Genomic DNA, 26,609 nt, shown 5'->3' with positions numbered 1-26,609 from the left:
GACAATGGTGTGTACCGAAGTAATTCCCATGATTTTTTACATTATATGATGACACATTGACTAATCATACTGCCAGACTTTTGTTTATACCTTGCCTAGATCTTTGATACGTGTAGTGTTGTTACCTTGTTCTGTTTTCCATTGATTCTACCATATTGGTTGCTATGGGTCATCGAGCCATGTAATATTCACTAATCAGTCGTCGCATCTTTAAAGGAACTACGTATGCCTATAGTCGAACAGCTTTATGCATATGTGTTACTTAAATGTGTTTTCTATGTATCTTGTGCTAATACTGCGATGTCTTCCCCTTTATGCAGACTAGGCATTCTGTCATATCAGTCCATATGCTGTCGTTCATTTTCATATTGGCCGCCACCATCATCTAAGCGCTCCCGTATTATTGAGGTAGGTATTAACTCTGATGTGGCGTCGTGGATGCATTTCGCTAATAGTTTCTATTGTCGTATGATTACGATACAGCTACCTTCTGGTAAGAAGTTCTTTGTTTTCCGTGGTAAGCGTGACGCTGACGGTAAATTGGAGCCTGTTGTTTGTTTCATTGATCGGTTAGTTGTTGTCTAATGTATTAAATGTTCGCGTCAGTAACGGAGATCGCCTTACATGGTTTAACACTGAGGAGGTCCATCAGCTAGAGCAATTGGTATGCTATACGATATGTCTCTACACTTTGTAACAGACACCGCGACTATTGGAGTATATGCAACTGTGGGAAGCAAAGCGTCAACATTTAGATTAACTACTATTACAGCATTACGATAAGTCACTCTCGTGTGTAATGCGAATGCACATTAGTTTATTATAATTCAGCTTTTGGCGCCACAAACATATTACAAATGTTGAATGGTTTAGCTGATGTCGACTAGTTTCATGTATAAGTGACTGAGCTAGTAGTTTTGTTATTTATTATATTTTCAAATTGAAAATAATTTTTTTTTGATGCGTATTTTTTTTGAAAATTCTCTCTTCTATATTACTCATAGTTGATTGAATACATTACATGTTATTGCTGTAGAACGCATTTATCAAAAAACAAATTCTCTAATTACAAATATTTCTACATAGTACAAATTCGACTCATGAAATTACAGGTTAATTACATTTTCACGAAGCATTGATTTTATGATAGGTTATATTAAAGTGATTATTTTTTGCATCATTTAGAGGCAGCGTAAATTAAAAAATCATAATTAGGATATATCACATGAAAGAGCACTCATAGAATTTCGCTCGATCATGAATAGCACATATACAGGATGAAGAACATGTAAAATTCATATGTTGAATCATTGCCACGATAATAATATATCAATTATATATTATAATAGTAGAGTGTGAACTCATTGTCCCTAACAGAAAATATCTGTATATACAAACCTATATATATTGTTATACCTTATAATGTAGTGATGTGAAAGACATATATTCAATATAGTTTTTACGCATTATAAAACTAATTCCACATCATATATTATATATTTAAAAGCAATATAATTTGTATTACAATTAAAAGGTAAACAAAAATTGCTCAAATGGAACCAACAGAGTAGATATTATTCCAATCAACTTCAATTTTATTTTTTTGCAATGGTAGTTACTTTAATCGTATCAAAAAACAAAAGCATTCACATTATTATAACCCAGTGTTGAATATCACAGGATTTACAATTTGCTCTAACAGGATCGGTACCTCGCAGATTAGTGAAGTAGATGATTCTTCTCAATTTCCCTCCTATTTTCACATATATAGAGATGAATAATATAACTATTTGCATCTTATAATCATAATACTTTTTGTTGTGTAAAACATTTTATAATCCCATCACTCTGCAAAGGGATAGACATTTTCGTACGTTATATTACAGTCGCGACATACTGAATCGTCACATGCAATGCATATGTATGTATAATCTTGGTTATATTTACCAGATTTTTTAATGCATAATTATCACTGCCATATAGCTTTGGGAAATGTGTCTGATGATACGGCCAAATGTTCGTTTAATATGTCACATTATAATCCCATAGAAGCCTATATATAGTATTTAATATGCAGGTAGAATGATTATTACATCTTTATTACGTTATAACAGATTAACCTTAAACTGGGTTTATTAGACTGTTCATTTTGAGAATCATAGATATCGGGTCAATATATAGCTTTATGTGTGGCAGTGACGCAGCATTGTGTCATTTATAGATACAATATGCTGCATTCTATCGTTTTGGTATCAGTTTTTGTGCCTGTTGCGTCCGTGGAATATAAAATATTCGCATAACCTATCTGCTCCTTATAGGAATAACTTATGAGAAACTGCCTTATTTATAATGGTGTTCAGTATTCCAGTTACAAGATCTTATGATCCAACGAGAGCATATCCGTATTTAACAAAGAAGTTTAAGAGAAGAGACCCAAATATGCATTTTTATATACCAGTGGAGTGCCCATATCTCAAACGATGTACAGATGGATATTGCCCTTTATCACATACTAAATTAGAAATTATGTTTCACCCTATGGTATATAAGAGTCGTAGATGTAAAATGGCTCGTAGTGGTAGTTGTAGATTTTCATGGCATTGTACATTTTACGATAATGAATCGGAGAAGTTAGCTGCACATCTTCTATGGCTTCTATGGGAAAGAACATGGGATTTATGGAGATCTAATATCAAGTTTATTTTAAATGCGCACAGAAAATTGTGCTACAGAACAATAAACATAGTCTCTTTAGTGGCAAATAACAGAGGTGATTTAGGTCTATGCGTAGCTATGTTGTCGTCTAGCACTAAGGAGTTGTCTTTTAGAAACGCAGAGATAGAAAGGTTGTTTTGTAATCAAATATCTACACTGTATAACACTGGTGAGAGCATATGTGGTTTCAACCCTGACATTGCGTTATTATGCTCTAGTAATAATCCATTTTTGACCTCCTGTTATACACCGAAACCATCACTAGAAGTTTTTTACGAATGGTTTTTTACACAGGATGTTAAATCATCGGAACGTCCTGAAGTACTTGAAATAAAATAAATTTAGTTTTTATATTTTACTAAAATAACTTCACATTATAGCGAGTTATTCTATTTAATACTACAGGGAATACATTTGGATCAAACCTGTCACACGTATTGTGTTATCTCCTATCGTCTGTGGTAATCTATATATGCGATCTGAGTAAACTAATTCTGCCACCACGTTAAGGAGTGTAATTGCAGCAGCAGTATTTGGAAGTGTCGACAACGTTGAAAAAAATAGAGATCATCAACGCAGAAATAAATAGTAATGCGTAATCAATCCGCTAGATTTTAACATTTGATCATAACATCATATAATATTATTTTATACAATACATTGTCATTGAATACGCAACATGTCTGCAAAAAGAGATACTATTTAATCATAAAAATCATAATGTTTGCCATTTCATAGCTCTTGTACTTCCTGGGACTAATAGGTGAGACGGCAGAGAAGATGGTGAATATATAACTGGGCATACGGCCTCAACCAGATATTTGATAGCCGCATCATCCTCTAAGCCTTCGTTATCCGCCTTTCCATTTTCTGCTGTTGGTTCTATTATTAAAGCCTGCGCAATATTAAATATACATCACCCTAACCCACCTCGACAGATCGTACATAAAAAAATCCAAGGATATTGGAGTATGGTATTAGAGAAAGATCAGAGGTGGCAGGGATTCCCAAAATCGATCTTGTAAGCGATACAGCATCTCCATTCCAAGTAGCAGCATATGTCTCATTCATTTGCAATGACCCTGCTTCGTCCTGCGGTAGTGCATCATTAGACAACCCTATGCACGACTCAACCACTACAAGTTGTACATCGTCCATTTTGAAACGTATAATGTGCATTTCACCTTTGTTCGTTCGTTCGAAATAATACCTCCAGCACTTATCATGCAAATATTTTAACCTCTCATGGTCAACCGGTACCACACCCTCAAGCTTGTTGATAGCTAATACTACAGGATGCTTTGTATCGTCATTCTCAGTATCACCTTTGATACATACTGAATCATCATTGTCGTTCATATAATTACCAATCATAGTCTGCTCCTGGAATGCCAAATTACCGATAACATTTGAGGATAATAACTCTCCTGTTACACTGGCAACCTGGGAACCTCTTGCTGCATCTTTCATAGTTGCATAGGTACGCACCAAATCCTGATGTACAGAAGGACTGTCAATGACGAGCACTAATGAGATATTATATATTTTAACAAGCTTGAGTATGAGGTCTTTATTGGCTGAATGCGGTGCATTAACAAACATTCCTAATAGAATTTTATGTGTATACAATTTCAATACCTGACGCTGCGATATATTTGCCCATGTCAGTTACTTCATCTGATCTCCTGCTTTGAGGTTGAGTTGCAGACGATCTTTCTGTCATGGTGTCTAGCATTGCTGCCATTACTTGCGATATCTTTGAAATCATATATATAGAAACATGGAACTCACTCTTAAGTATAATTTATCATTTTCTTGTGCATTTAAATAACCATATTGGTAAACTAGCGGATTTTTCGGCTTCTCTTCAGTAGTACCACTGATAACTGTTGCCCCGATGACTCCGGGAAAAAATTGTATTTGTCGTCTATCAGTAGAACCTCTAGGATCTGCCTCAATAAATATGGGCGTCCATCCACTACGGACGGCATAATGACATAAAATCATTGCAGCTGTAGACTTTCCGCTGGAAGGGGCTCCTGTGATTAAAATCTGCGCAGTGATGAAAGGCATTGAAAATAAATTACCCTAGGACCCTGTAATCGTCTAACTGACGCCAATTCACGTTCTGCATCTAGAACATGTGCGACATTGAGGTATTCTTTCATAGCATGATCAGATCCTTCATATTCCTATGTATGATGTTATAAATGACTAAACAGTCATACCTGCTCGACATTTCCTTTAACTTGCAAAGAACAGCCAGTCCACGTAAAAACTGCTACCTTTTCTCCTTCTTCTAGGATATATTCCACTTCAGGTACCAGCTCCTTCCCGTAAATTTCAGCTGCTGCGTTAATATTTTGCATGACTCCATGTCCAATTACGGAAGTATTGAGTAGCTGTGGCACATATTAAAAGATAACAGACTAAAAGGTTATAGAATAAGATTAAAGTATTAGTGGAAACCTATATATTACCTTAATAGTCGGCGGTACTGAAACGCCTCCATAGCTACCACTGGTCACAATTCTAAGCTCGCTAAAGGGAGAAAGGTTATACGTACGTAAAGGTAATGCCAACATTTCGATATATTACATGATAAAAGTGTCAACATAACTACATTGTAATAAATATGTGTAGAAGAAAACAATGGTGTGTACCGAAGTAATTCCCATGATTTTTTACATTATATGATGACACATTGACTAATCATACTGCCAGACTTTTGTTTATACCTTGCCTAGATCTTTGATATGTTTAGTGTTGTTACCTTGTTCTGTTTTCCATTGATTCTACCATATTGGTTGCTATGGGCCATCGACCTATGTAATATTCACTAATCAGTCGTCGCATCTTTAAAGGAACTACGTATGCCTATAGTCGAACAGCTTTATGCATATGTGTTACTTAAATGTGTTTTCTATGTATCTTGTGCTAATACTGCGATGTCTTCCCCTTTATGCAGACTAGGCATTCTGTCATATCAGTCCATATGCTGTCGTTCATTTTCATATTGGCCGCCACCATCATCTAAGCGCTCCCGTATTATTGAGGTAGGTATTAACTCTGATGTGGCGTCGTGGATGCATTTCGCTAATAGTTTCTATTGTCGTATGATTACGATACAGCTACCTTCTGGTAAGAAGTTCTTTGTTTTCCGTGGTAAGCGTGACGCTGACGGTAAATTGGAGCCTGTTGTTTGTTTCATTGATCGGTTAGTTGTTGTCTAATGTATTAAATGTTCGCGTCAGTAACGGAGATCGCCTTACATGGTTTAACACTGAGGAGGTCCATCAGCTAGAGCAATTGGTATGCTATACGATATGTCTCTACACTTTGTAACAGACACCGCGACTATTGGAGTATATGCAACTGTGGGAAGCAAAGCGTCAACATTTAGATTAACTACTATTACAGCATTACGATAAGTCACTCTCGTGTGTAATGCGAATGCACATTAGTTTATTAAATAGACATCTTAATTCTTGAAACTATGTGCATTACCACAACGGCTCCCATGTAGCATACAGCGAGAAGCAGTACAGCTTGTGGGCCTCTATTAAATGATGGTGTCAAACAAAAAAACATACAATTGAATTGACGATGTGGCAAATCCGTAATAGTGTTGGAACCCAGAGTTTGGTGGTAGGTTAGTTCTAGTTCCAGCGGTATTGGTCTCGGAATGTGCGCGTTTCCTACATATAGTATATGGTTATAATAAAAGGAAATACCTTGGTGCCATACGCTGGCCTCCGATCATAGTAGACTGAGCAGGTGTTCGTTCCGTCTGCAAATCAATATATAAAGACCATGCATATTAAGATTATGTTATTCATTAAAGCATAAATGATTGTACCAGAGGGTATGTATCAACCAACAATAATCCATTCCTCAACACCTCGTGCACAAACATACCATTTTGTTTGATGGTTGAATATATACAGCAACAAATTAAATGATTAATATCACCAAATATAAATGGTGCTCAGTTGTGTTTTCCTGGGTATATCCTTAATGAGGAGAAACACAATGGGAAATGACGCGCACGTGTGGCGGTGTGAGTTCCTTATTAGGTACAATTATAGTTTACACATATCTACATTATCCGACTTTATATCAAACTATAAATATATATGGTTATTTTAAACATGTTTGTGCGTTGTCTTTTCTTCATTTATGTCGAAGAATGCTATTATTCATGTTTATTTGGGTGTAGGAGCCTCATCATACCGCATCACGCCCTTTTGTAAGCCCTTTAGACGCCTAAGACTACTTTTAAGGGATTCCATATGTAGCATAGCAGTCTGAATGTTATAACATATTTATTCAATTACATTACCTTATGTTTATTATATGCTTCAGGATCTAGCTTTTCAATGGTTCCAAACAACCTTCCCACCATATAGATGGTGATGTATATAATTAGTATATACAGGTAAAATGTTATCCATTGCGTAAAAGTGTCTGTGCGCATGTGAAATACAATTGATTAACGTACATTTATCTCCCAATCGACAGATATATCTTAATACGGAATTTCTGTCATTTACCCTGATATTATATAATATCATACAACTGGGAAACATACTTATCGAATGAATCCTCCAGATTCATTTTTGAAAGCAGCTTGATGAAAACACTGGCAGTTATGATCATAAACACGGCACAGTTTTGCATGTATCGGAGCAAACCTGAAGTATTATGTGATGCTAAAATCTCAACCAACTATGAATAGAGGTAATGAAATAGGTGATTGATTGATTTCTGTAAAGTCGAACATGCCTGTATAAAGATATATATGAACCATGGTAATCCTACTTTGTTGATACATCGTGTAAAAGATCTATATCACGTTCAAGCTTTTCGATACATAGTTGAAGCTTATCTTGTTTGGCACTTTCCATTGTTGTTTGCAACATATGTATCCCGTGTTCCATCTCTATATTTTTAGCATTTTCACACTGGTACTCAAACATAGAGCCGTTTTTCAGTGTTTCGTTAACGAAGTTTGCAACATTGAAATCATCACCACCCAATAAGTGAGATATCAATTCACCATTGGATGGTACTTTGAATGGTTTGAAAATATAGGTAGACAGCTCCTTTTCATATTCGCTAAACATGATGATATAAAAGAGGGTGTACATACCTTCCATGGAATGCAATTTTAAATGAATTGTTTATCTCTACAAGGGCTTCAGATAACTTTGCCTCATTAACTCGACTGTCATCGTAGCTGAGATACAAATCAATATTATCAACATGCCCGCTTTCAACAAGATTCACTACCGTTTCCATATGTTTTCGCAAATCATTTGACTTTGCAAATCGATAGTCAAACAATACAATAACTTTAGTTGCCCTATTTTGCACCAAAGCTTCTAGAAATGTATCTTTGACGGAATTCAAACTAGGTTGAAAAGATCCAATCTCCATGAGAAAAATTGCAAATGTTTGCATTAATTCTTCGGTGGTGACCACATCTATTGTTTTCACGGCATCATGCAATTTAACTCTATCCGATTGACTTAAACCAGTAGGTATCCACGATTTACATTGCTCGGTAAATTGCTGCTCCGATGTGCCTACTCTTCGTGGGCATATGTAATAAAGTCCTGAATATTTACTATATGCACCATCAGATGGCGCAAATACTCGTTCGCGATATAGATAATTAATTCTGCTTAATGTTAATTATTAGTTGTGAACATACACATTCCGTCCATGAGAGCCGTTCGATATAATAAGGATCATCTCATGCTTTGATAGGTGCTCAAGAGATAGTTGTTGATCCAATAAATTCCCTGCAAAACATTAACTAATGGATTAAACGACATACCATTTATAAGGAGACCTTCAGTATTTCCCGTTGTTGTAAGAGCTCTAATCTTGCAAGGGAATGTTGCATTGGGATGATAGAACCTGCATACCTACAACAGGACTTAATGATAATGGCTACATTCTTGTACACAAACCAGCATATATAGTTATATATTAAGTCACGACATAGAACAACAGTTTATAACACGAGTCTATCGATATACTAAACATTCCAGTATAACGATATAAAACACGCTAACCAAACCAGCAGATTATCAACATATGATATTCAGATGATCTTACAAAACAAATAGATCCACATGTAACCTTTTGGAGAACATTTGAATAAATGTATAACAGCAATGATACCATTTAATGTGAAACTTACATCATCCAGCGTGATTGCGGTATCAGATGCCGCCATCGTGATTATCAATGTGTTGATTCATATTAAAACATATCCTGAAGGTATTACATGGATAGAATATGATTGTAATCCATCTGGAAATTTCACGGCGGTCTTATGATATAAAGTTATTGCTATTTTGGTTACACATTGGAATACAGAATAGCATCAGCAGATACCGTTTATCTATATATATTTAATAAACTAAAATTCGCACAAATACATACTGATGTGTATATTGCTTTTTGTGTAACTATACAGTGTGTTGTGCGCCTAATACAGCAGGCACTGCTGTTATTAGAATTAAATATCCTGGGTAGAGCTATTTGCATATTAACTGGCATTCAATATGAAATGCATATATATGGCCTATTATGGCTAGCATACTCTCCATTAAACCACGCCCATCTCAACCATGGCGAATCCTATAGACAGCGTAATGTGGCTTTTATCGCACCAAATACATTGGATAGACTCACGCTTGCCAGTTATTCTGTTTTAAACAGATACAATATTACATCTAGTCAAAATGCGGTATCATCAGAACAGGTTTGCCGTTTGGAATCTGCCGTTGGAAGGCCGGCTCAACGTCGTGTTTACCTTCGTGCACATTCAAATGTGCAATCCATTAAGAAAGTATCTACATTGCGTAAAAAGAAGGTGAAACACGTCAAGAAGGCGCTATATAATATAAACGAAGACGTAAAAAGCACTGCAGGGGATAAAACACGTTCAACATTGAGAAAACTATCAAACCCTGTTAAGGAATCGCGTTCCGATGTTACACAAACTAGCAAAAAGACTCCTTTATCATCATCGGATGACTTCCATTCGCCCAAGATAGTGACATATCGTAAGTCGAAAAAACCTGGAACGGTCAAAAAGGTGACGACGGACAAACATCCTGTTCATATCATTACATCATCGAACAAATCAAAAAGCACTATAGGTATAATGCATCAACATGATGCCGATAAAAAGCAATTGAATGTTGCAATGCCTCCTAAGAAGAAGCATATCAATAATCAGGAAAGCAATAAGTTTCAAAAGAAATCACAGCAAAAACAGTCTCTGGGTACCGTCAATACAACAAAAGTTAATAAGGATGTTAATAAAACTACACCAAAAAATTTGCCACCCGGTGGCATCGTTCCCAAAAGGAAGCAGCATATGTTAGAAGCTTTGTTCTCCAATAGTCATGGTATGAATGTGGGTGAAATCACCTGGGCGCTCTACAAGCTCATGGGCACCGTGACAACTGAATTATCAAATATGTATGATATCAACGATGCGAATTATGTATCTTCCTCTGTTCCTATGGGTAGTGACTTGGAAGAACATAGATTGAAAACAGATTCGGACACATCACATGATGGTGATGAGAAAGTTGACGCTACTGATATTGATAAATCTATGGAATTACATGATAGCCCTTTGGATAACAAGCGTATCAACATTAACGAGGAACTGGCTGATGAAAACCCATTGACACCAGATGCTTCCAATGATACCCCAAAACATGAACTACACAGTGAGAAAGATGGGAATAACATTGTCGATCCATCTATTACACAAACTGTTGGAGCTGTTTCTGGTATGATGAATCTATCTAACCGTGAATTAAGCAGACTTCGCCATATGAAGGTGTTGGCTAACAAGGAGAAAGCCAAGCTAATCAGTAACTTGAACCACAGAAAAAACATCCATGCAATTTTCTTCCCTACAAAAGATGACGAATCCACTTTGAAAGTAGCGGAAGCCACTAACCTGGACAGCATTCTCGCAAACCAAGAACCTCTTAACAGGCAATCGCCATACGGTTCTGGAGTGAGTTCATTTATTACACCAATGACGCCACCCATGTCGGTCCATAGCCATGCGCAACTAATGAGAAAACTGGTTGATGAGAACAGTGATCGTTTACAGGACATCCTGAACCGTAGAAAGATTTCTGGTTATGAAAAGATGCGTAGCATGATGAAAGCAGTTGATGCGGAGGAAGCAGCTTTACGATTTGTTAAGAATAGTGCTGGAAGTATGTATCCAGAAGACAATGTGGACACTACATTATTTAATACCAACACGATTCCAGCTTCTGTGTTTAACGCCCCAATGAATGTAACTGCTACGGATTATGGAAGTCCCGTGAGCACCCTGTTAGTATCAATTAATAAAATTCCTCCTAAACAACTACGTAAAAAACGTACGGATATAGCGACTTCACATGCCCTTACTGTATCCCATGAAACAGAAAGTGGTATCCGTGAGCCCATCAAGAATAACAAGGAAGGTCTAGATAAAGGCACGGAGGACACTTCATTTCAAGGCACTGATACCCTGGCACAGAATAATGAGGAACTTGAACATAAAACCAACAATGAATCTAATACAACGAACGCAGTTGGTACTTCACTTGAAGTGCCAGTGACAATGTTCACTTTAGAGCGTGGATTTCTTAAAAAGTTGTACGACGTGCACCTGAGACCTCGTTTGGTCTCTACACTGAAGAAGATATTTGGTATGGAATTAAACATTAACTGTGGATTTATGGATTTTGATAAGATGGAGATTGGAGAAATTAAATACGAACGGGAGGAACGAAAAGACATTGATAAGCAGGCATACAAGCGCCATCTCAGAAACGTAGTGGTGATTCCTGAAATCGATGAGAAAGAATGCGTGATACAATATAAGGGTTCCAGCAGCCCACTACCAAAACGGATAAGAACTCGCTTGATGCATACTATCAAGTGGATAAAGGATCAAGTTTATTTTGAACGTTCTATTTACTTTATGGCGGCAATACTAGGCCGTGCGCCAACTATTTATGAACTGGCATATATGTTTGGTTTTGACGATCTTAAACAGCTGCAATCCGTATTTAGTACGTCTCGGTATATGGTTCAAATGCAATTTGAAGATTTTGCTGAACCGTTAGCTGATATCATAATGTCGAAAGTGCAGGCCGAGCATAAGGTGAAACGTCCTCGAAAGGACAAGCATTTGGAAATCCAGGATCCCAATATCCTCCACACCAAGGCATTTACGTTAGACACTCTATGGGAACACCTTTGTTCTGTGGAGTTAAATACACTTTCATCCCATGGTAACAAAGCTGTCGCTGAGATATACGGTGTTGTCTTGGCTTCTTCTAGCAACGAATTCCTGAAAAGCAAGCTTCCTGCAGATTTGCCCGTTGGTACATACCGCTTGGCAAGCAGAGCCCAGATGCAGTACCTAGAACTCGTAGGTATATTGGATAAACTGTTGTCACATATTCACCAAGCACATAGACGTGGCGTAACTCTTGAAAGCATCTACAATGATGAATTTTCGCAGCGGATTTACGAGATTGAACGTGAATATATAAACTCCCTTGATGACCCCGTTATGGTAGCGAATCGTCAAATGCATCTCAAGAATGCCATAAAGAAGGAAATGGAACGTCGTATGGAAATTGATTATGATACAATTCAGGAAGCGATAACATCATCTCGTATGAGCAACACTTTAGGCTCGCAATTGGGTAAAACTATGAAACTTAAAAAGCGTTTCAAGCGTTATGAACGAGGATCATTAGGTGGTTTGACCCATGTTGACGTCGAGGACCCAGTATTTCCTGATGAGTTGCCTTCTGAACCTATTAATCCAGCGTCGGATGCATATTGTCGAAAGGCTTCTTTGATACGATGTCTCCGAAAAATTGCCGTAGAGGCTATAGACGACAGAGTGGCACGTTTTATCTTCATGGGTGAACTCAACCTGTTTATTGGGGACGGTTGGGCGATATCCGACATGACTACTGCATTGGGTCTGTCTTCTGATGACGTTACAAACTTGATTTTTCAAGCTGCCTTAACTCACTGCTTCGTTTATGAATCATGGAGAATAAGGCTACATTTACCTCCCTACGACAGGGAATATGATGATTACATGTTTGACTGGCTGGCTGATAGCCATGGTATTGATATGCTTGAGCGTTATCTGGCCAAGAATGGTATTCCTGAAACTACTTGGTCTCGTCAGCCGGACCTCACCTACCGCAAATATCGGATGGCCCGGATTAAACCACGTATGGGTACCATTAAGGAATCCCTGGAATACTATCGCAAGCACTTTGAGGACATTGAGCGCATTCTCGATGAAAGTCCAATATCACATCTTGAAGAAGGCATGATAGAGATTGACGACTTTTTGTAATGCACTGGAGTTATGTTCTTCTTAACTTTAATCACAACTTAATGTAATATATAAATACAGGTTCTGGATAATCCAAACGACCGATGTAATACTACTGATAGAATTTAGTTACATACTACACTATTTAGGTATGTAGAATCCTTAACTAAGTTAACATTTCACAATAGTACATCAAAGATATTACAATGCTGTGGTGATCTGTTGGTGCTGATACAGTCCTATTGTACGCGCTTTGGCTATAAGTGATGGCATTACTGACAGGGGGAATGAAGCACCTACAGCCCTTATGCCTGCACAGTTTCCATTGGGAAATACGGCAACTGTCAGGAATCCATCGGCACAAGCTGCTTCCTCCTGATTCACTGACCATACATGCGATTCACCTATGCGTGCTACAGTTACCAGTACAGGTATCTCTCTGGCTAGCTTTTCAATGTCAGTATTATATCCCTCCATTGTCCTCAGCCTTACATTTGTTGCTGTGCGTGATGACTCCAGTTCATCTTTAATAACACCTCTTATATTGGGCACGGATACAGTTAGCATGGCACATATAACTGCAACGCTTACGGCATCCATGACTCCACCTCCTCTTTGCAGCACGGTAGTATGAATTCTCATTGTCCATACATATTGCCCCGATAGTATGCACAATAGTTTGCGATTAAATAATTGCTTGTGAAACTGCAGCATTTCCAAAATATGCGCCATTCTTTCATCTCTTTTTTGCGATATATCTGAATCTTCCAGTGTAAAGGGGGATCCTAGTGTAATTTCTACATTTCCCTCTTCCGGTGAATTTGTATTCGGCGATGTTACGTGGAACTGAATGACAGTTACGAAATAAACATAATCGATGGAATTAAAAAAAATGACAACTTACCATTATGGTGGTTATAACAACGGTATCATCCAGGATAACCTTGGCGCTGCCATGAGCTCCAGTACTAACATTTGGTTCTATGAGAATCTTTGGGTTATCATCAAGTCTCCTTCCGTCCAGTCGACAATTAGCCGCAAGGGCATTCCTAATAAAATCCATATCGTAATAATATCATTTAATATATAGCTAACGATAGGAATTTATAATTGGTGTATTATGAATACAGATCTACACACTAGGTTACAACAGTCTATGGATTCCATGACACACCACAAAGAGGCTGTAAAACGGTTGATGCCAATCATTCGTTCCTTTATAACTTATTAAACATTTATTTAAGCTTATAAATATCTTTTACTCATCACACATACATATGTGTTATTACTTTAGTGAGTACATGGTTATTAGTTATGTAGGACCATATAATATCAAACGAATGAAGCATATTCCTGCATACAATTTAATGGACATATTTCATAGCAGTTATGTATCACTGCATATGTTTCTAGACTTTTTATCCAGGATTACTATACTTGTCTAATTTGAACATCATTCCGAGCACACTTGGTATTAACCTTGTTTAGCATTGGAATATACATTTTGTCAATCGTTTATTCATCGTTCTGAACTAAGCCACATTGTTATTTGGAGTCATTAAGCATTTTGGAGTTCTGGAACAAAGAAGCTTAGGAATGTAATTGTCTTCCAAGAACATCCATGTTCAAAGTTAGTCTGTTTCAACGACATATCTAGTCTCAATGTATCACATCTATTATCCTGTTTAGTTCCTTTGTAGGCTACTCTGAAGTGCATTTCTTTTTTTAAGCAACGATTAAATGCAAAGGTTTTAAATACATCAACCCCTCTTCAGCGACCATGGTGGCAGAAACCCAGTTGCAGGAGCCCGTTACGGACACTTATACCTTGAATGGGATCGACTATGGCGAATTGTTTCGACGATGCTGTCGTCCAACTTTGGACACAACACAGTTAGAGGATATTGTCATGTTTCAGACGGATGCGGACTACACAAGTCACTATGAAAAAGTTGGTGATGAGCCGTTGCCATCCTCGAATAATACAAACAATGTATCAAGAATGGTAGAGCTTCCAATAATTCGTTTATACGGTGTGACCAGGGAAAGTCACAGTGTATTGGTGAATGTGCATAACTTCATGTCATACTTTTACGTGGAGAAACCTGTTAATTTCAAGAAAGAGCACATTCCTCTCTTGATTGATTTTTTCAATAAACACTTGATGGAGTTACCTCCATTCAAGAAGACGTGCCGTTATGTGATTGATATAGACATAGTCCAAATTACTCCACTAATGCTGTACAAACCTAATGCAAAGTGTGACTACTTGAAGGTGATAACCACACTCCCAAGAATGGTCTCTTCTTTACGTTCCTTCATAGAGTCCGGGATAAGTTTACCTGTTCTAGACGGGGACAATTCAACCCGTATCCCATTTCCACGTCAGGTATGTGAAGCCAACATTCCATATGTTTTACGTTTTTTACTGGATGGCGAGATTACCGGTGGCTGTTGGATTCGTTTACCTAAGGGCACGTATAGCATCGTGGCGGACAAGACTAGTCACTGCAGTATTGAAGTGTCTATGGATTATAAGGACTTGGATCCCATGCCAATAGAGGGAGAATGGCAGTCCATCGGTCCTATTCGTACGCTGTCGTTTGATATAGAATGTGTTAAGTTTACTGGTCCAGGTTTCCCCAATGCCAATAACGACCCGGTTATCCAAATAGCATCGGTACTACATACCCACGGAGATAGCCTCGACTCAGCTCAAAAGTTTGTTTTTACATTGGACACCTGTGACAACCTCCATGGTGCCCACGTATTATCTTTTGCGAATGAAGCAGCTTTATTGATGGCCTGGAAACAATTTTTTATTGCCGTTGATCCGGACTTTCTTACAGGGTACAATATTATTAACTTCGATATACCCTACCTGATAAACCGTGCTAATGCTTTAAAGCTTCCCGAATTCACACAGCTACCGCGTATAACGCGTAGTAAAAGCAGTGTCCGCGATATCATATCTTCGAACAACACAATGGGTACATTTGAAAACAAGGAGATTAACATCGAAGGCCGCATTCTATTTGATGTATATGACTTAGTACGTCGTGATCACAAGTTAAAATCCTACACGTTGAACTATGTTTCATTCGAATTTTTGAAGCAGCAAAAGGAAGACGTGCATCACTCTACAATGTCGAAGCTGCAACTCGGTTCTGCTGCTGACCGTCGTCGTATAGCCAGCTACTGCTTGAAGGATTCAGTCCTTCCGCTGCTCTTGATCGACAAGTTACTGCTACTGTTCAACTACGTAGAAATGGCTCGTGTTACATCTACACCTATTAAAATGCTTATCAGCCGTGGTCAGCAGATCCGTGTTACTATGCAGATTTACAGGCAGTGCAAGCTCATGGGTTATGCAGTTCCTTCTGTGAACGCTGCGCAACGTGCTGCCAATTCAGAGGCATCCTATGAGGGTGCCACTGTGTTGGAGCCTAAGAAGGGTTACCATCGCAACGCTATCGCAGTTTTAGATTTTCAATCGCTATATCCCTCCATCATGATTGCGCATAACCTGTGTTACTCTACGTTAGTACCACCTGCTGACGCCAGCAAATACCCTGCTGAGGACCTCACTACAGTACCAGGACACCCAGGATTATATTTCATCAAAGCTCATGTGCGAAAGGGCATGCTACCGTTGATCGTTGAGCGTTTGATAGAGGCTCGTAAAAAGGCCAAGGAGGAGATGAAGGTTTGCACCGATCCTATGCTGCGTAGTGTGCTTGACGGTAGACAGCTAGCCCTGAAGATTACTACTAACTCGGTCTACGGTTACACAGGTGCATCCACTTCTGGTTTTTTACCTTGTGTAGAAGTAGCTACCGCGATTACGTCATTCGGTAGGTACATGATCGTAGATACTAAGGAAAAGATTGAAAGTCACTTTACTAAGGCCAATGGCTACGACACTGATGCGAGTGTCGTTTATGGTGACACTGATTCCGTTATGATAAATTTTGGTACTAAGGATATTTCGCGTGCCATAGAGCTTGGGGTTCAGGCAGCTGCTATGATAACTAACCAGGCCATCAAGCCTATTACACTTTTATTTGAGAAGGTATATCTACCTTTACTTCTATTGGCCAAGAAGCGGTATGCTGGGTTGTACTACACCAAGGCTGACAAATACGATAAGATTGATTGCAAGGGTATCGAGACTGTTCGTCGTGACTTCTGTTTGTTAGTTCAGCAGATGATGGAGCGTATCCTGCATATGTTATTGGTAGACCTTGACCTTAATGGCGCCATCGAGTTTGTTAAATCCAGGATCAGCCAGCTACTACGTAACGAGATTGATATCAGCCTTTTGGTTGTAACCAAATCACTAGGTAAAGTAGACTACGACGCCCGCTTGCCACATGTTGAATTAGCAAAGAAGCTACGTCAACGTGACCCTGGCAAAGCACCTTCTGTCGGCGACCGTGTGAGTTACCTTATAGTGAAGGGTACTAAAAATCAACCACAATTCGATCGTGCGGAGGAGCCGCTTTATGTTGTAGAAAACAACATACCAGTCGACACCCAGCACTATCTGGACGCCATCAAGTCAACACTAATGCGTATATTTGAGGTAATTATGCCTAATCCAGAGTCACTATTCAGCGGTGAGCACACTCGCTTCGTTACACTTACGTCATCAAGCGAAGGTGCTCTTTCAATGTTCATGAAAAAGGTTGAACGTTGTCTTGGTTGTAAAACCGTTATTAAGGTGCCTCCATTTTGTGACCACTGCAACCTTGAAAAACGCCAGCAGGTACGTTTACATAATAGTCATTACTTTGACATTGTTGATAAGTATTCACTTCTCAATTTCTAGTCCCATTTAATAACGCTTTGTAGGTAATGCTGCAGAAACTGGAGGAGCGGCGCCAGAAAGAAGCGGACTATTTTGACCTTTGGTCACAATGCCAGCGTTGCCAGGGTAGTTTGCACAACGAGGTCATTTGCGACAACCGCGATTGCCCAATTTTCTACAAACGTGTACGTACTGGTAAAGTACTCACTTCCATGGAGGCTACGTATCAGTCGTTGCACTTGGAGTACACTTAATTTAATTTGGCTGCGTTGTGCTGATTAGGTGTTTGTTCTGCTAGGCAGTATAGAGCTTTATATACCTAGTGAATCACGTTATCAAACATTATTAGTAATTCAGTTTAATAATACGGCAGCATTGCTTCCTGTTATTTCATAGGGAAGTACTCCAGCCAATGTTACCTCATGTTCTAGGATTACAACTTTGCTGCCAACAGTGTGCCTTCTACCTTCTCCTTGTTAATCTGCTGGTACCTCAGCAACTGCTCCATCCTGTAGCAGTATATCGGTATCTGCTTCGATTCCGATTCAAACACCTTTAGATTCATAGACTGACGTTTTTCCAGATCGATCTTCTCCCGCTTTTCACGAATTACAGTAGCGGATTGATCAATCATAGAAACTAGCTTAGAACACTGACTTCGGAATGCATGGTCGACCTATATATAATGAACATACTGAAATAAACATTACCCTATTACTCTTGACGTATTTCTGTAGGAAAGCTACCACCGGTATCGTGAACTCAGGGAAACTGGGATGTAATGATAATAAACCAATGTGGTCCGTAAGCACTAGGCCAACATGGCGGTAAAGTACTTTATAGGTATCACTCGCGTGGAGTTGCTTCTTACTAAACTTCAGCATTACCATCAAATCATTGGCATTATCAAGCATTTTTTTAGATTCCCTAGCTTCACGACGTTTTAGTTTAGCCACATCGTGGTTCTTTAGCTGCTCCAATAAATTGAACAAAATAGAGCATAGCGGTATAAACCTCTGGATACCGTCAGAGAGTTGGTTCAAAGCGGTTATCATATGCAGTATATACGGCATGTAGGCGATATGAGGCAGCCTAATCTTAATTGCACCCAATATTACCGTCACCAGGGGATATGACAACGGTATCAAATGTTTCTTGCATCGTGCCAAGGTCGATACCCACAGGTTTATAGCATCAACAAACCCCCAGGAATAAACGGGTAACACCATACCATGGCTTTCACTTTTTTTAGGTGTTTTCTTATCCCTTTTTTTGCGATCGTTTAGTGCCATCCACTCTCTACGTACGTTTATAGCAAGGTCACGTATGCTCTTAAAAGCAAATATGTAAATGGCTGCTTCCGGGGCATGGCTAAACAGCTCTGCCACACAGTTTTGGCTCATTTTGAATAACGTAAAGTTCTTCAGGTTCCTCTCCACGCAGCCAGCTGAAACTAATGTTCTGTAACAACGGGTCATAAGGAAATGCAAGCTATCGCTGCAGAACTTTTTGGCCTCCTGCGATGATAGGCGTTCGACTTTCAATATAGCACCAGCACTATGATATATTTGGATTTTGTGGAAATTGGATTCCTTTACAGATTCCAAGTAACGTATTAGTACCTGTAAAGATAGCACACGTATCACACTCTCTTTGTGGTAGGTCAATAATGATGATGTGACCTTTACCAACGCCTTTTGAAGATATTTGAGACATGCTATCCATGGCATGATCTTATGATTGCATATCATGCCGAGAATTGATTTTGTAATATCAACGTCGTTATCACTGATACCGAGTTGAAGAAGGCTAGCCGAAAGAAACTGCCTGAACAGCAGGGCTACATCAGCTATTTCTTTGTTTTTAAATGACAGTTCATGACTTGCTAGATACTGCGCCATTAAGTCCTGGGACTGCATGATAATATAGCTGTAAACATCATGGTTTTCCGCATGATATTTGTTAACCATTTTGTGAAGGTTACTAAACATACTGCGGCTACTAAATGATTTGCGATTGTGTCGTTGTGCATCATCCTTTTTCTTCTTATCAGCAGTTTTTTCTTTAGGTCCTTCCTCAGGAGCATGTTTAAGCGCTTCACGGCGAATTATTGAACAGTACACTTTCACTAGCCTCTTTATGTCCGATTCGTTCATTTGTTTGCTGTTCTCTAGTATGGTATCTGCCATTTCAGCAGATATCACCTTGCATTTATCTTCTACTTCATCCTCGATATCATAATCAGACATTTCCTCATCATTGAACTCCAAATCATCAGTGTCCTCGTCGTCATCGTCATCGCTAATATCGTCTATATCATAATCTGAGATATTGGAATCCGATGAGTAATCGGAGATATCAGATGCGTCGCTTCCTTCAACAATGCCATCGCTTTCGCTAGCAGCCGATATGGAATCATTGTCCGAATCATCCGGTACTTTTTTATCGTTCTTCAATTTAGGCTCTTTTTGTTTTCTCTTATCTGTTGCGCAATGTTTCTTTCCCCTGCGAGCGACTGTACCGCGTGCCTTGCGGCGTTTACCACTTATCAATATATTGGTATCCATGAAGTCTGGTGAAAAACAAACACCTTAATGGTTAATGTACTAAAATGTTTATTAATTGAATAGAACGCTTTTTATCTGGTTGAACACATTATGATTCCCCTACCCCCAGGGTGGCTCAAGTCCAGGATTCGTTATAAACAATCGGACAAAACATACACCTATTGCTAAAATTAGACTATAGATGAGTGATTAACTAATTAAGATGCCTTTTGTTTATGGTTTTAGATAATGTGCAACGTTAGACACTACGTTCGTCATGGTATACCTTTGTACAACCGGGATATGTATTACATACTCCGCTGTGTAGTAATCTATCTGCTGAATAAATGACTTTTCAGTGACAATTAATTTTTTTAGACATTTTACGGTAGTGTGTTTTTCAGATTCAATGTGATTATAGAGAAGTGTAGTTAATCTTATACTAATATGCCAATAAGTCTACTAGGGTCTATCCTGTGAGTATTAATGAATGTGATATATCACATTTTTGCTGCATTGCAACGATATTATTTAAACCGGTTCACGCAGAGGCATTATGGGTCTATATCACTAGTTACTAACATTCACATATCCATCGCATTATTTAATATCTAATGTTATTAGCGATTTTGATAGACTCTGTGAAAGGGTGGTCTCGGAATCTTTATTGGTTACACAATTACGCCAGTCTATAGCATATTGCTTCCACGATGACGCAATGGAATGACCTCCTAGCTTCGAGCATGGTACTGAATCCCATGCAGTATCCGGTAATAAATAAAGTACCAATTCCCTACCAAACGTAATGGGAATTCGCCGTCCACCACCACGATGTCCAAGTGTCCAGAGGCAATGAGAGTGTACAAAACCGGTGCCTCCAGGAGTTTTCCCAAGTACCTGCAGGTAAAAGTAAGACCTTTGTATACTGTCAAGGCGTCCTTGTAGGGACTCTATGGATGTTGGGAATTCATCCGATAATACCTCCACGCGTGAACCGGCAAAATGCTCAGAGCCATTAACGAATCCAAATGCATCCATGGCACGATCTAATGATACAGGTACAACATGTATCTGCGTATGCATAGCATTCGGGTTGTGCATAGGCATGTATCGCTCGAAGGCAATAGCTCCCATACCATTTTTAAGACACAAATCAAATAGACAGTCCAGCATCCGTTGAATGTCCTTTAAAACATTAGGTGGAGCACATGCGGCATTAGGATAGTGATAAATTGGTGTTACCAAGCTGTGCAGGGGGTGGAGAGGCCCCTTTGCGATTGCGATATAACTCTGTGGCATATAGAACTGAACACAATGACGTACCTCGTCCGATACAAATGCAACCATGTGGTTTTCACAGGCTACGTTACTTAAACAAAACCAACACGCATCAGAGTTGACGTTGTCAAGGCTGCGCTTCTTGCTGATCACGGTGTCACTAGGCCACTCTGAATTCCATGGTGATATTTTCAAAGTACAGCCTCCACACTCTAGCTTCTCATCAGCTTTCAATGCCTGCTGCGCCTGACTAGGCAACTTGAACATCACGTATCTGGTAAATATGTCCCGTTTATATATGACTTACGCTTCGCATGGTGAATGCTGGCCGATTCCTGGTACAACTTCACAACGCTTCACCTTGCCAAAATGGCCCATAACCTCCTTCAAGGAGTCCTCATCGATCTGCGATGGTATGTTGTGGACCCTAACGATGCATCCTGCATTAGGATCCGGAATCTCAGTGACTGTTGACGGGCCAGGGTCACCGCCACTGGAAACCGATTGCAATTCCTTAACCATGACTAATATTTAAATGAATGTGTAAATTTAAAACTATAGGAGTGATAGTTCAAAATAACTACAACCCAAGGCAGTGTGTTAACACATCAGCGTATGGCAGATACCAGGGTAGACATGAAATCTCCAGCTGAAGCACAGTCACTAGAAATCCAACCATTCATAACGAGGTCGTGCGATGTATCTGTTGATAACCCTATCGATGTGAGCTTAATCTGTACACAATATATTATATAACCTATGACATACCTTTCTACAAACGAAGGCGATTATGTTGATAAACATGGGTTGCCGCTGTATAAGAATAGTGCAGACCAACGCTGATCGGTACCAAGTAATGCAATCGTCGCCTTTTAGGGAGCCGGTACTCATGCAGCTCAGATAGGCAAACGTAGCAGCCACAGACTCCTAATCAATATATCCCTATATATCTTAACCTACCATTAATATGAATGATACAGATGCGTCCATAAGATCACGCACATCGGATTGGTGTAGTCGACATAAGCATACTGATGCCACTGCCAAGGTACAATCAGATAGCTCCATGGACCAGTCATTGCATAGTGTATTCCTGTCACTTAGAGAAGCTTCAATAGCTTTCTGTAGCTGAATAATGATATCCTTTTGACACAGTGGTAGAGATGGTTCACCAGTTCTAGAATCTTGTTGCGATTGGTCATTAGAGTCAGCTTCAGGATGCACTGACTTGGGATCTTCCTTTTGCGATGTATCACTTGCAGGTTGATCAGATGATCCTGACAACTTTCTGATCATCATTGAAACACTACTATCCAGCTCTGGGAGCAGTCTATAGCATTCCGCGATAAAATACGATTGAAGGAATGACATGGCGTCTTTAGCACCTGACTTGCCGGCTGTTGAACCACTCAACTCAGCAGGTAAAGGAAGGCATAAATCCAGAGGTAGTCGTGGACTAAAATGGACATTGCCTTTGTCAATAATATGGCTATACATAAACAGAATTATAGCGCTATTCGCAAATTTATATGCCATTTTGTAGTCTCCTTTGTTGCCTAATGAAGCGAAAAGTTTCGCAGGATCCAGTGAACTTTCTAGGAACATCTGTTGGACCAAGTTGTGGCACATTGATATCGCACTGCTACTCGACAGCTGACTTTCACTAGTTTCTGCTTCATTTCCTTGGAAACATATATACATCGTGCCTAAGTACATGTAGAACAAGCCGTCGATAGAGTCAAGCTCTATAGAATCTATAAACTCCAATGATGGCAGCAACCATGCGAAATCGCGGCATGTGATGACTGAAAGTATTTTGGGTAATTTCTTGCGATACTACGGAATGTGATTATATATAATATAACGTACCGTTGAAGACAGATGCATGGGCTCCAGGGTCATCCAGCAGCCAATGAATCGGTAACAACACGTTATCAACTCAGGATAACAGGGCACATTTTTAGATGCCACATCCTCGAAAAAGTCGAATACTATACCAGCTATACGGTGGGTACACGTGAATAGGTCCTGAATATTGTTACATATATGTTAGTAACCTACGTGACATGAAGGTAACATCGATTCGCTTTCCGCAACTCGCACCAACAACGCCTCGAGTAATTGAAATGATGCACTGAAGTCAGTGTTAGCGTCTGTTTGCCTGCAGACGTCGTATATACCAATGTGGATCTCGATTTCAGCACGACGTACTATGGAACAAAGTTGCTTGACGAGGTCAGTATCAGTGTATCCCTCGGGACATAGTGCAGATAAGCCATCAGTTTCCAACATGTATGTCACAAACGTTATTAATCGATTATTTAGATACTTTTCCAATTTCAGTTCCAGAAGGCGTGCCGCTTTAGAGCATATATTCCTTCGGTTTCCTGGGCTAATGGAGTCAGTACCCATACAAATATCAATAAGCATCAAAAGGACGTCAAAGTTTTTCGAGTCAAGGCATTTGGCTACCAAGGTATCTTGGTATTCCATAGGAATCAGTATTAAAATGTTTCTAAGGGAATTTATATACAAGGAGTTCCGTTCCGTTACATGTTCAGTGTCGTTGACTTGGGGTAATAGCGATAAAATGGACTCTCCGCATCGAATCAGCTGGTCGGGTAGCTCACTAGGTCCTGCGGAGTCTATAGATATATCTATTTCCTCTAAATGTGCCACGGCTAAAGCATCAATATCGCGCTCCTGTTCATCGCATAGCATCGATGCCTCCTTAAATTCGCGAAGCTCTTCCAAGTGGCATAAGCGGCACCTGCCAGAGGTAGATATAGATCCCTCCACATCAGAGAACATGTCAAACAAGTCCTTAGACAGGTCATCAACTGATTCGTAGAGCTCCACTGGGTCAATAGTAATGTTCATCATACTGGGCCCTAGGAGCTCATTAAAACATTGCAGAAGGCAGACGCAATCTGAGACAACCTTTGTTTTGAATACCTGCGGTGTTATGTGCACTTTGTTGATAACTGCATTCGTTGTAGCGTCATAGTCACTGGTTTCTAATTGGTATGAAAGGAATTCAACAATGTATGGCACTAGTGAAGACAAGTGCCTAGCTGAACTTGTGTCTTTAAGCAAACATTTAATGATTAGCAATCCATAACTCCCAATGGCTGTCGACGATCTAAGCAGCAGCGCGAGGAATTCAGGTTCCAAAGCCATAATGGCCCGGTTGCGGAGTTGCTGCAAGTTTTGTCTATTAATATGTGAACCTACCTCAGAACCTATCAAGTCATCTTCAAACGTACGTATGTGCATAGACAACGCAAATTTTAACTTATGGTTGGAAGCTGTATGTAACCTGTATATCAAATGCCTGATACTCGGACAAAGGGATACATTAAATCGAGTATAGGAGTCCCAAGTTTCCCATTGGTCATCATATGGAGGATCGCTAGGATGTGCCATTTTGATGCGCTTTTGTAAGATAAGCTATATTGGCACCCAACGGGATCTATTTATTCAACTCAGGAACTTTGATAAAAACCGGGACAATGCAGATTGATTACGAGCATAATTGTCAACAACAGCCTCTCCAGCAATGAATCCCTGAGCTTCTTTACGACTTTCACGCTGTGGAATCAAGTCGTTACCTCTAACAGCAGTGTTCACAACAGATTCCTGATGACAAGGTTGTATATCCTTCTCACGGAAACCAAAATTAGATAAAGGTTCTTCAACCAATAGATTGTTCTCTATACGGCATTTCATATACTCGGCAGCAAGAGAACGGCAGTCAAAAGCGTTACCCCTAAGTTGCTTCACACAACGCAAGTAACGTTCACTAACGTCCTTGCATAAACCTTCGTGGTCCAAAGGAAATGAACCACGATCAGGGGGAATAGCTGTAAGACGAGGTACATGACTTGCAGACATTAATCCTGAAAGCTAGATCATAGAACCTCGCAATATCTAGTTAATACATAAAGGATTTATTACGCATCTCATTTAAGGGGAGTCATCATTGTCGATAACCAATATATCACAAGAAAAGATGACTGATCGTGATAAATTCAATAATTATCTCTTGGACATAAATAACGTAACGTTCGTAATATCATGTAGAAGTTATGTGTCGGAATGTAAAAATAAGTAATGATTCAAGATTGTCAAAAATAGTAATTTGCACATCATAATACCTATAACTAAATTTTAAAGCATTTTGTATGTTTTGTGTGTTAAGTTTATCCATTATAAAGACCACAGAGAATTGTTGCACAATATTAGGTCGGGATTCCAGTACAAGTACCGGTACACATCATGGTTATTCAATAAAAGTTTATTAACACATATCTGTGGTAGTTTATAATGCAATTTTAAATTTATCATAAAAGGCTTACTTTTTACTATAGGACTCTGTTAGACGCAATAGACGTCTCGGGAGCATTGTCTAGTTTCGATCCGCAGTTTATCAAGGACTATACGCATTAAGTAGCGTTAAATCAAACACTGGATTTTTGAAATATATTGCAATGGATTTTCTAAGACCGCTTAAAAAGTTGGTCTGCTGTCTAACGATACTGTTTGCCGTATACGGGAACGTATTAGCTCAGGCGCAACCTGAGGAACCATTTGATGCAGGTAAGTAAATCATATTTTTTGTCAAATGTTTTTAGGGGCAACTGCGAAGAAGCTTAAAGGCGCTATAACTTTTTTGATTGATTGCTCGATAGATCAGTTAGTCCGATTTTGTACAGCAGACACTATACTCAACTTCGAATGTTTCCGGAGTGTCGGTCACTGCATCCCACCTACAGCACGGAAGGCCATGATGGGACTAACTGGAGGTGCAGAGGAGGACGAATCATTCCAAATGCCTGAAGACGAACTTTGA

At 39.2% G+C, this 26,609-nt stretch overlaps 14 protein-coding genes across 14 annotated transcripts; 6 read left to right on the top strand and 8 right to left on the bottom strand.

The window, feature by feature from the left end:
* The first annotated feature begins 65 nt into the window (after positions 1-65).
* On the top strand, positions 66-772 carry BBOV_IV008830 (uncharacterized protein). Its single transcript, XM_051767334.1, has 4 exons — positions 66-408; positions 484-569; positions 607-664; positions 701-772. Exons 1-4 carry the CDS (start codon positions 226-228, stop codon positions 758-760), a joined length of 387 nt encoding a protein of 128 aa, XP_051623313.1. The 5' UTR covers positions 66-225; the 3' UTR covers positions 761-772.
* A 1,549-nt stretch (positions 773-2,321) lies between these two features.
* BBOV_IV008820 (uncharacterized protein) lies at positions 2,322-3,091 on the top strand. Its single transcript, XM_001610754.2, has one exon. It carries the CDS (start codon positions 2,350-2,352, stop codon positions 3,052-3,054), a length of 705 nt encoding a protein of 234 aa, XP_001610804.1. The 5' UTR covers positions 2,322-2,349; the 3' UTR covers positions 3,055-3,091.
* A 329-nt stretch (positions 3,092-3,420) lies between these two features.
* BBOV_IV008810 (pre-mRNA cleavage complex II protein Clp1 superfamily protein) lies at positions 3,421-5,313 on the bottom strand. The gene is made up of 7 exons (XM_001610753.2): positions 5,196-5,313; positions 4,944-5,117; positions 4,803-4,907; positions 4,507-4,767; positions 4,354-4,471; positions 3,646-4,319; positions 3,421-3,610 (listed from the first exon to the last, which is right to left on the bottom strand). Exons 1-7 carry the CDS (start codon positions 5,298-5,300, stop codon positions 3,431-3,433), a joined length of 1,617 nt encoding a protein of 538 aa, XP_001610803.1. The 5' UTR covers positions 5,301-5,313; the 3' UTR covers positions 3,421-3,430.
* A 140-nt stretch (positions 5,314-5,453) lies between these two features.
* Positions 5,454-6,184, top strand: BBOV_IV008800 (uncharacterized protein). Its single transcript, XM_001610752.2, has 4 exons — positions 5,454-5,771; positions 5,847-5,932; positions 5,970-6,027; positions 6,064-6,184. Exons 1-4 carry the CDS (start codon positions 5,589-5,591, stop codon positions 6,121-6,123), a joined length of 387 nt encoding a protein of 128 aa, XP_001610802.2. The 5' UTR covers positions 5,454-5,588; the 3' UTR covers positions 6,124-6,184.
* Positions 6,159-6,710, bottom strand: BBOV_IV008790 (Sec61beta family protein). Its single transcript, XM_001610751.2, has 4 exons — positions 6,634-6,710; positions 6,450-6,505; positions 6,309-6,413; positions 6,159-6,274 (listed from the first exon to the last, which is right to left on the bottom strand). Exons 1-4 carry the CDS (start codon positions 6,634-6,636, stop codon positions 6,184-6,186), a joined length of 255 nt encoding a protein of 84 aa, XP_001610801.1. The 5' UTR covers positions 6,637-6,710; the 3' UTR covers positions 6,159-6,183.
* A 194-nt stretch (positions 6,711-6,904) lies between these two features.
* On the bottom strand, positions 6,905-9,159 carry BBOV_IV008780 (putative integral membrane protein). Its single transcript, XM_051767012.1, has 10 exons — positions 8,927-9,159; positions 8,558-8,648; positions 8,432-8,522; positions 7,868-8,398; positions 7,537-7,833; positions 7,445-7,500; positions 7,307-7,409; positions 7,217-7,269; positions 7,058-7,182; positions 6,905-7,022 (listed from the first exon to the last, which is right to left on the bottom strand). Exons 1-10 carry the CDS (start codon positions 8,960-8,962, stop codon positions 6,921-6,923), a joined length of 1,485 nt encoding a protein of 494 aa, XP_051623312.1. The 5' UTR covers positions 8,963-9,159; the 3' UTR covers positions 6,905-6,920.
* A 110-nt stretch (positions 9,160-9,269) lies between these two features.
* Positions 9,270-13,183, top strand: BBOV_IV008770 (uncharacterized protein). The gene has a single exon (XM_001610749.2). It carries the CDS (start codon positions 9,299-9,301, stop codon positions 13,142-13,144), a length of 3,846 nt encoding a protein of 1,281 aa, XP_001610799.1. The 5' UTR covers positions 9,270-9,298; the 3' UTR covers positions 13,145-13,183.
* Positions 13,184-13,295: 112 nt separating this feature from the next.
* BBOV_IV008760 (3' exoribonuclease family domain 1 protein) lies at positions 13,296-14,225 on the bottom strand. Its single transcript, XM_001610748.2, has 2 exons — positions 14,028-14,225; positions 13,296-13,969 (listed from the first exon to the last, which is right to left on the bottom strand). Exons 1-2 carry the CDS (start codon positions 14,184-14,186, stop codon positions 13,325-13,327), a joined length of 804 nt encoding a protein of 267 aa, XP_001610798.1. The 5' UTR covers positions 14,187-14,225; the 3' UTR covers positions 13,296-13,324.
* A 620-nt stretch (positions 14,226-14,845) lies between these two features.
* Positions 14,846-18,216, top strand: BBOV_IV008750 (DNA polymerase B family protein). The gene is made up of 2 exons (XM_001610747.2): positions 14,846-17,891; positions 17,978-18,216. The coding sequence occupies exons 1-2, from the start codon at positions 14,904-14,906 to the stop codon at positions 18,185-18,187; spliced, it is 3,198 nt and encodes a 1,065-aa protein (XP_001610797.1). The 5' UTR covers positions 14,846-14,903; the 3' UTR covers positions 18,188-18,216.
* Positions 18,217-18,337: 121 nt separating this feature from the next.
* BBOV_IV008740 (Noc2p family protein) lies at positions 18,338-20,558 on the bottom strand. Its single transcript, XM_001610746.2, has 2 exons — positions 18,644-20,558; positions 18,338-18,609 (listed from the first exon to the last, which is right to left on the bottom strand). The coding sequence occupies exons 1-2, from the start codon at positions 20,498-20,500 to the stop codon at positions 18,367-18,369; spliced, it is 2,100 nt and encodes a 699-aa protein (XP_001610796.1). The 5' UTR covers positions 20,501-20,558; the 3' UTR covers positions 18,338-18,366.
* A 469-nt stretch (positions 20,559-21,027) lies between these two features.
* On the bottom strand, positions 21,028-22,325 carry BBOV_IV008730 (CwfJ C-terminus 1-like family protein). Its single transcript, XM_001610745.2, has 3 exons — positions 22,065-22,325; positions 21,803-22,031; positions 21,028-21,769 (listed from the first exon to the last, which is right to left on the bottom strand). Exons 1-3 carry the CDS (start codon positions 22,277-22,279, stop codon positions 21,080-21,082), a joined length of 1,134 nt encoding a protein of 377 aa, XP_001610795.1. The 5' UTR covers positions 22,280-22,325; the 3' UTR covers positions 21,028-21,079.
* Positions 22,318-25,241, bottom strand: BBOV_IV008720 (uncharacterized protein). The gene is made up of 6 exons (XM_051767442.1): positions 24,992-25,241; positions 23,819-24,958; positions 23,627-23,785; positions 22,718-23,593; positions 22,526-22,684; positions 22,318-22,491 (listed from the first exon to the last, which is right to left on the bottom strand). The coding sequence occupies exons 1-6, from the start codon at positions 25,181-25,183 to the stop codon at positions 22,366-22,368; spliced, it is 2,652 nt and encodes an 883-aa protein (XP_051623311.1). The 5' UTR covers positions 25,184-25,241; the 3' UTR covers positions 22,318-22,365.
* On the bottom strand, positions 25,209-25,690 carry BBOV_IV008710 (Cytochrome c oxidase assembly protein COX19 domain protein). The gene has a single exon (XM_001610743.2). The coding sequence runs from the start codon at positions 25,649-25,651 to the stop codon at positions 25,238-25,240; it is 414 nt and encodes a 137-aa protein (XP_001610793.1). The 5' UTR covers positions 25,652-25,690; the 3' UTR covers positions 25,209-25,237.
* Positions 25,691-26,061: 371 nt separating this feature from the next.
* On the top strand, positions 26,062-26,609 carry BBOV_IV008700 (uncharacterized protein; the record flags this gene model as incomplete). The annotated part of the gene is made up of 2 exons (XM_001610742.2): positions 26,062-26,356; positions 26,392-26,609. Exons 1-2 carry the CDS (start codon positions 26,248-26,250, stop codon positions 26,607-26,609), a joined length of 327 nt encoding a protein of 108 aa, XP_001610792.1. The 5' UTR covers positions 26,062-26,247.

Source organism: Babesia bovis (assembly GCF_000165395.2).
Source record: "Babesia bovis T2Bo chromosome 4 map unlocalized Chr4_1, whole genome shotgun sequence".
Taxonomy (NCBI): Eukaryota; Apicomplexa; class Aconoidasida; order Piroplasmida; family Babesiidae; genus Babesia; species Babesia bovis.
Note: the sequence above shows the minus strand (reverse complement) of the source record. Positions and strands in the feature narration are given on the sequence as shown.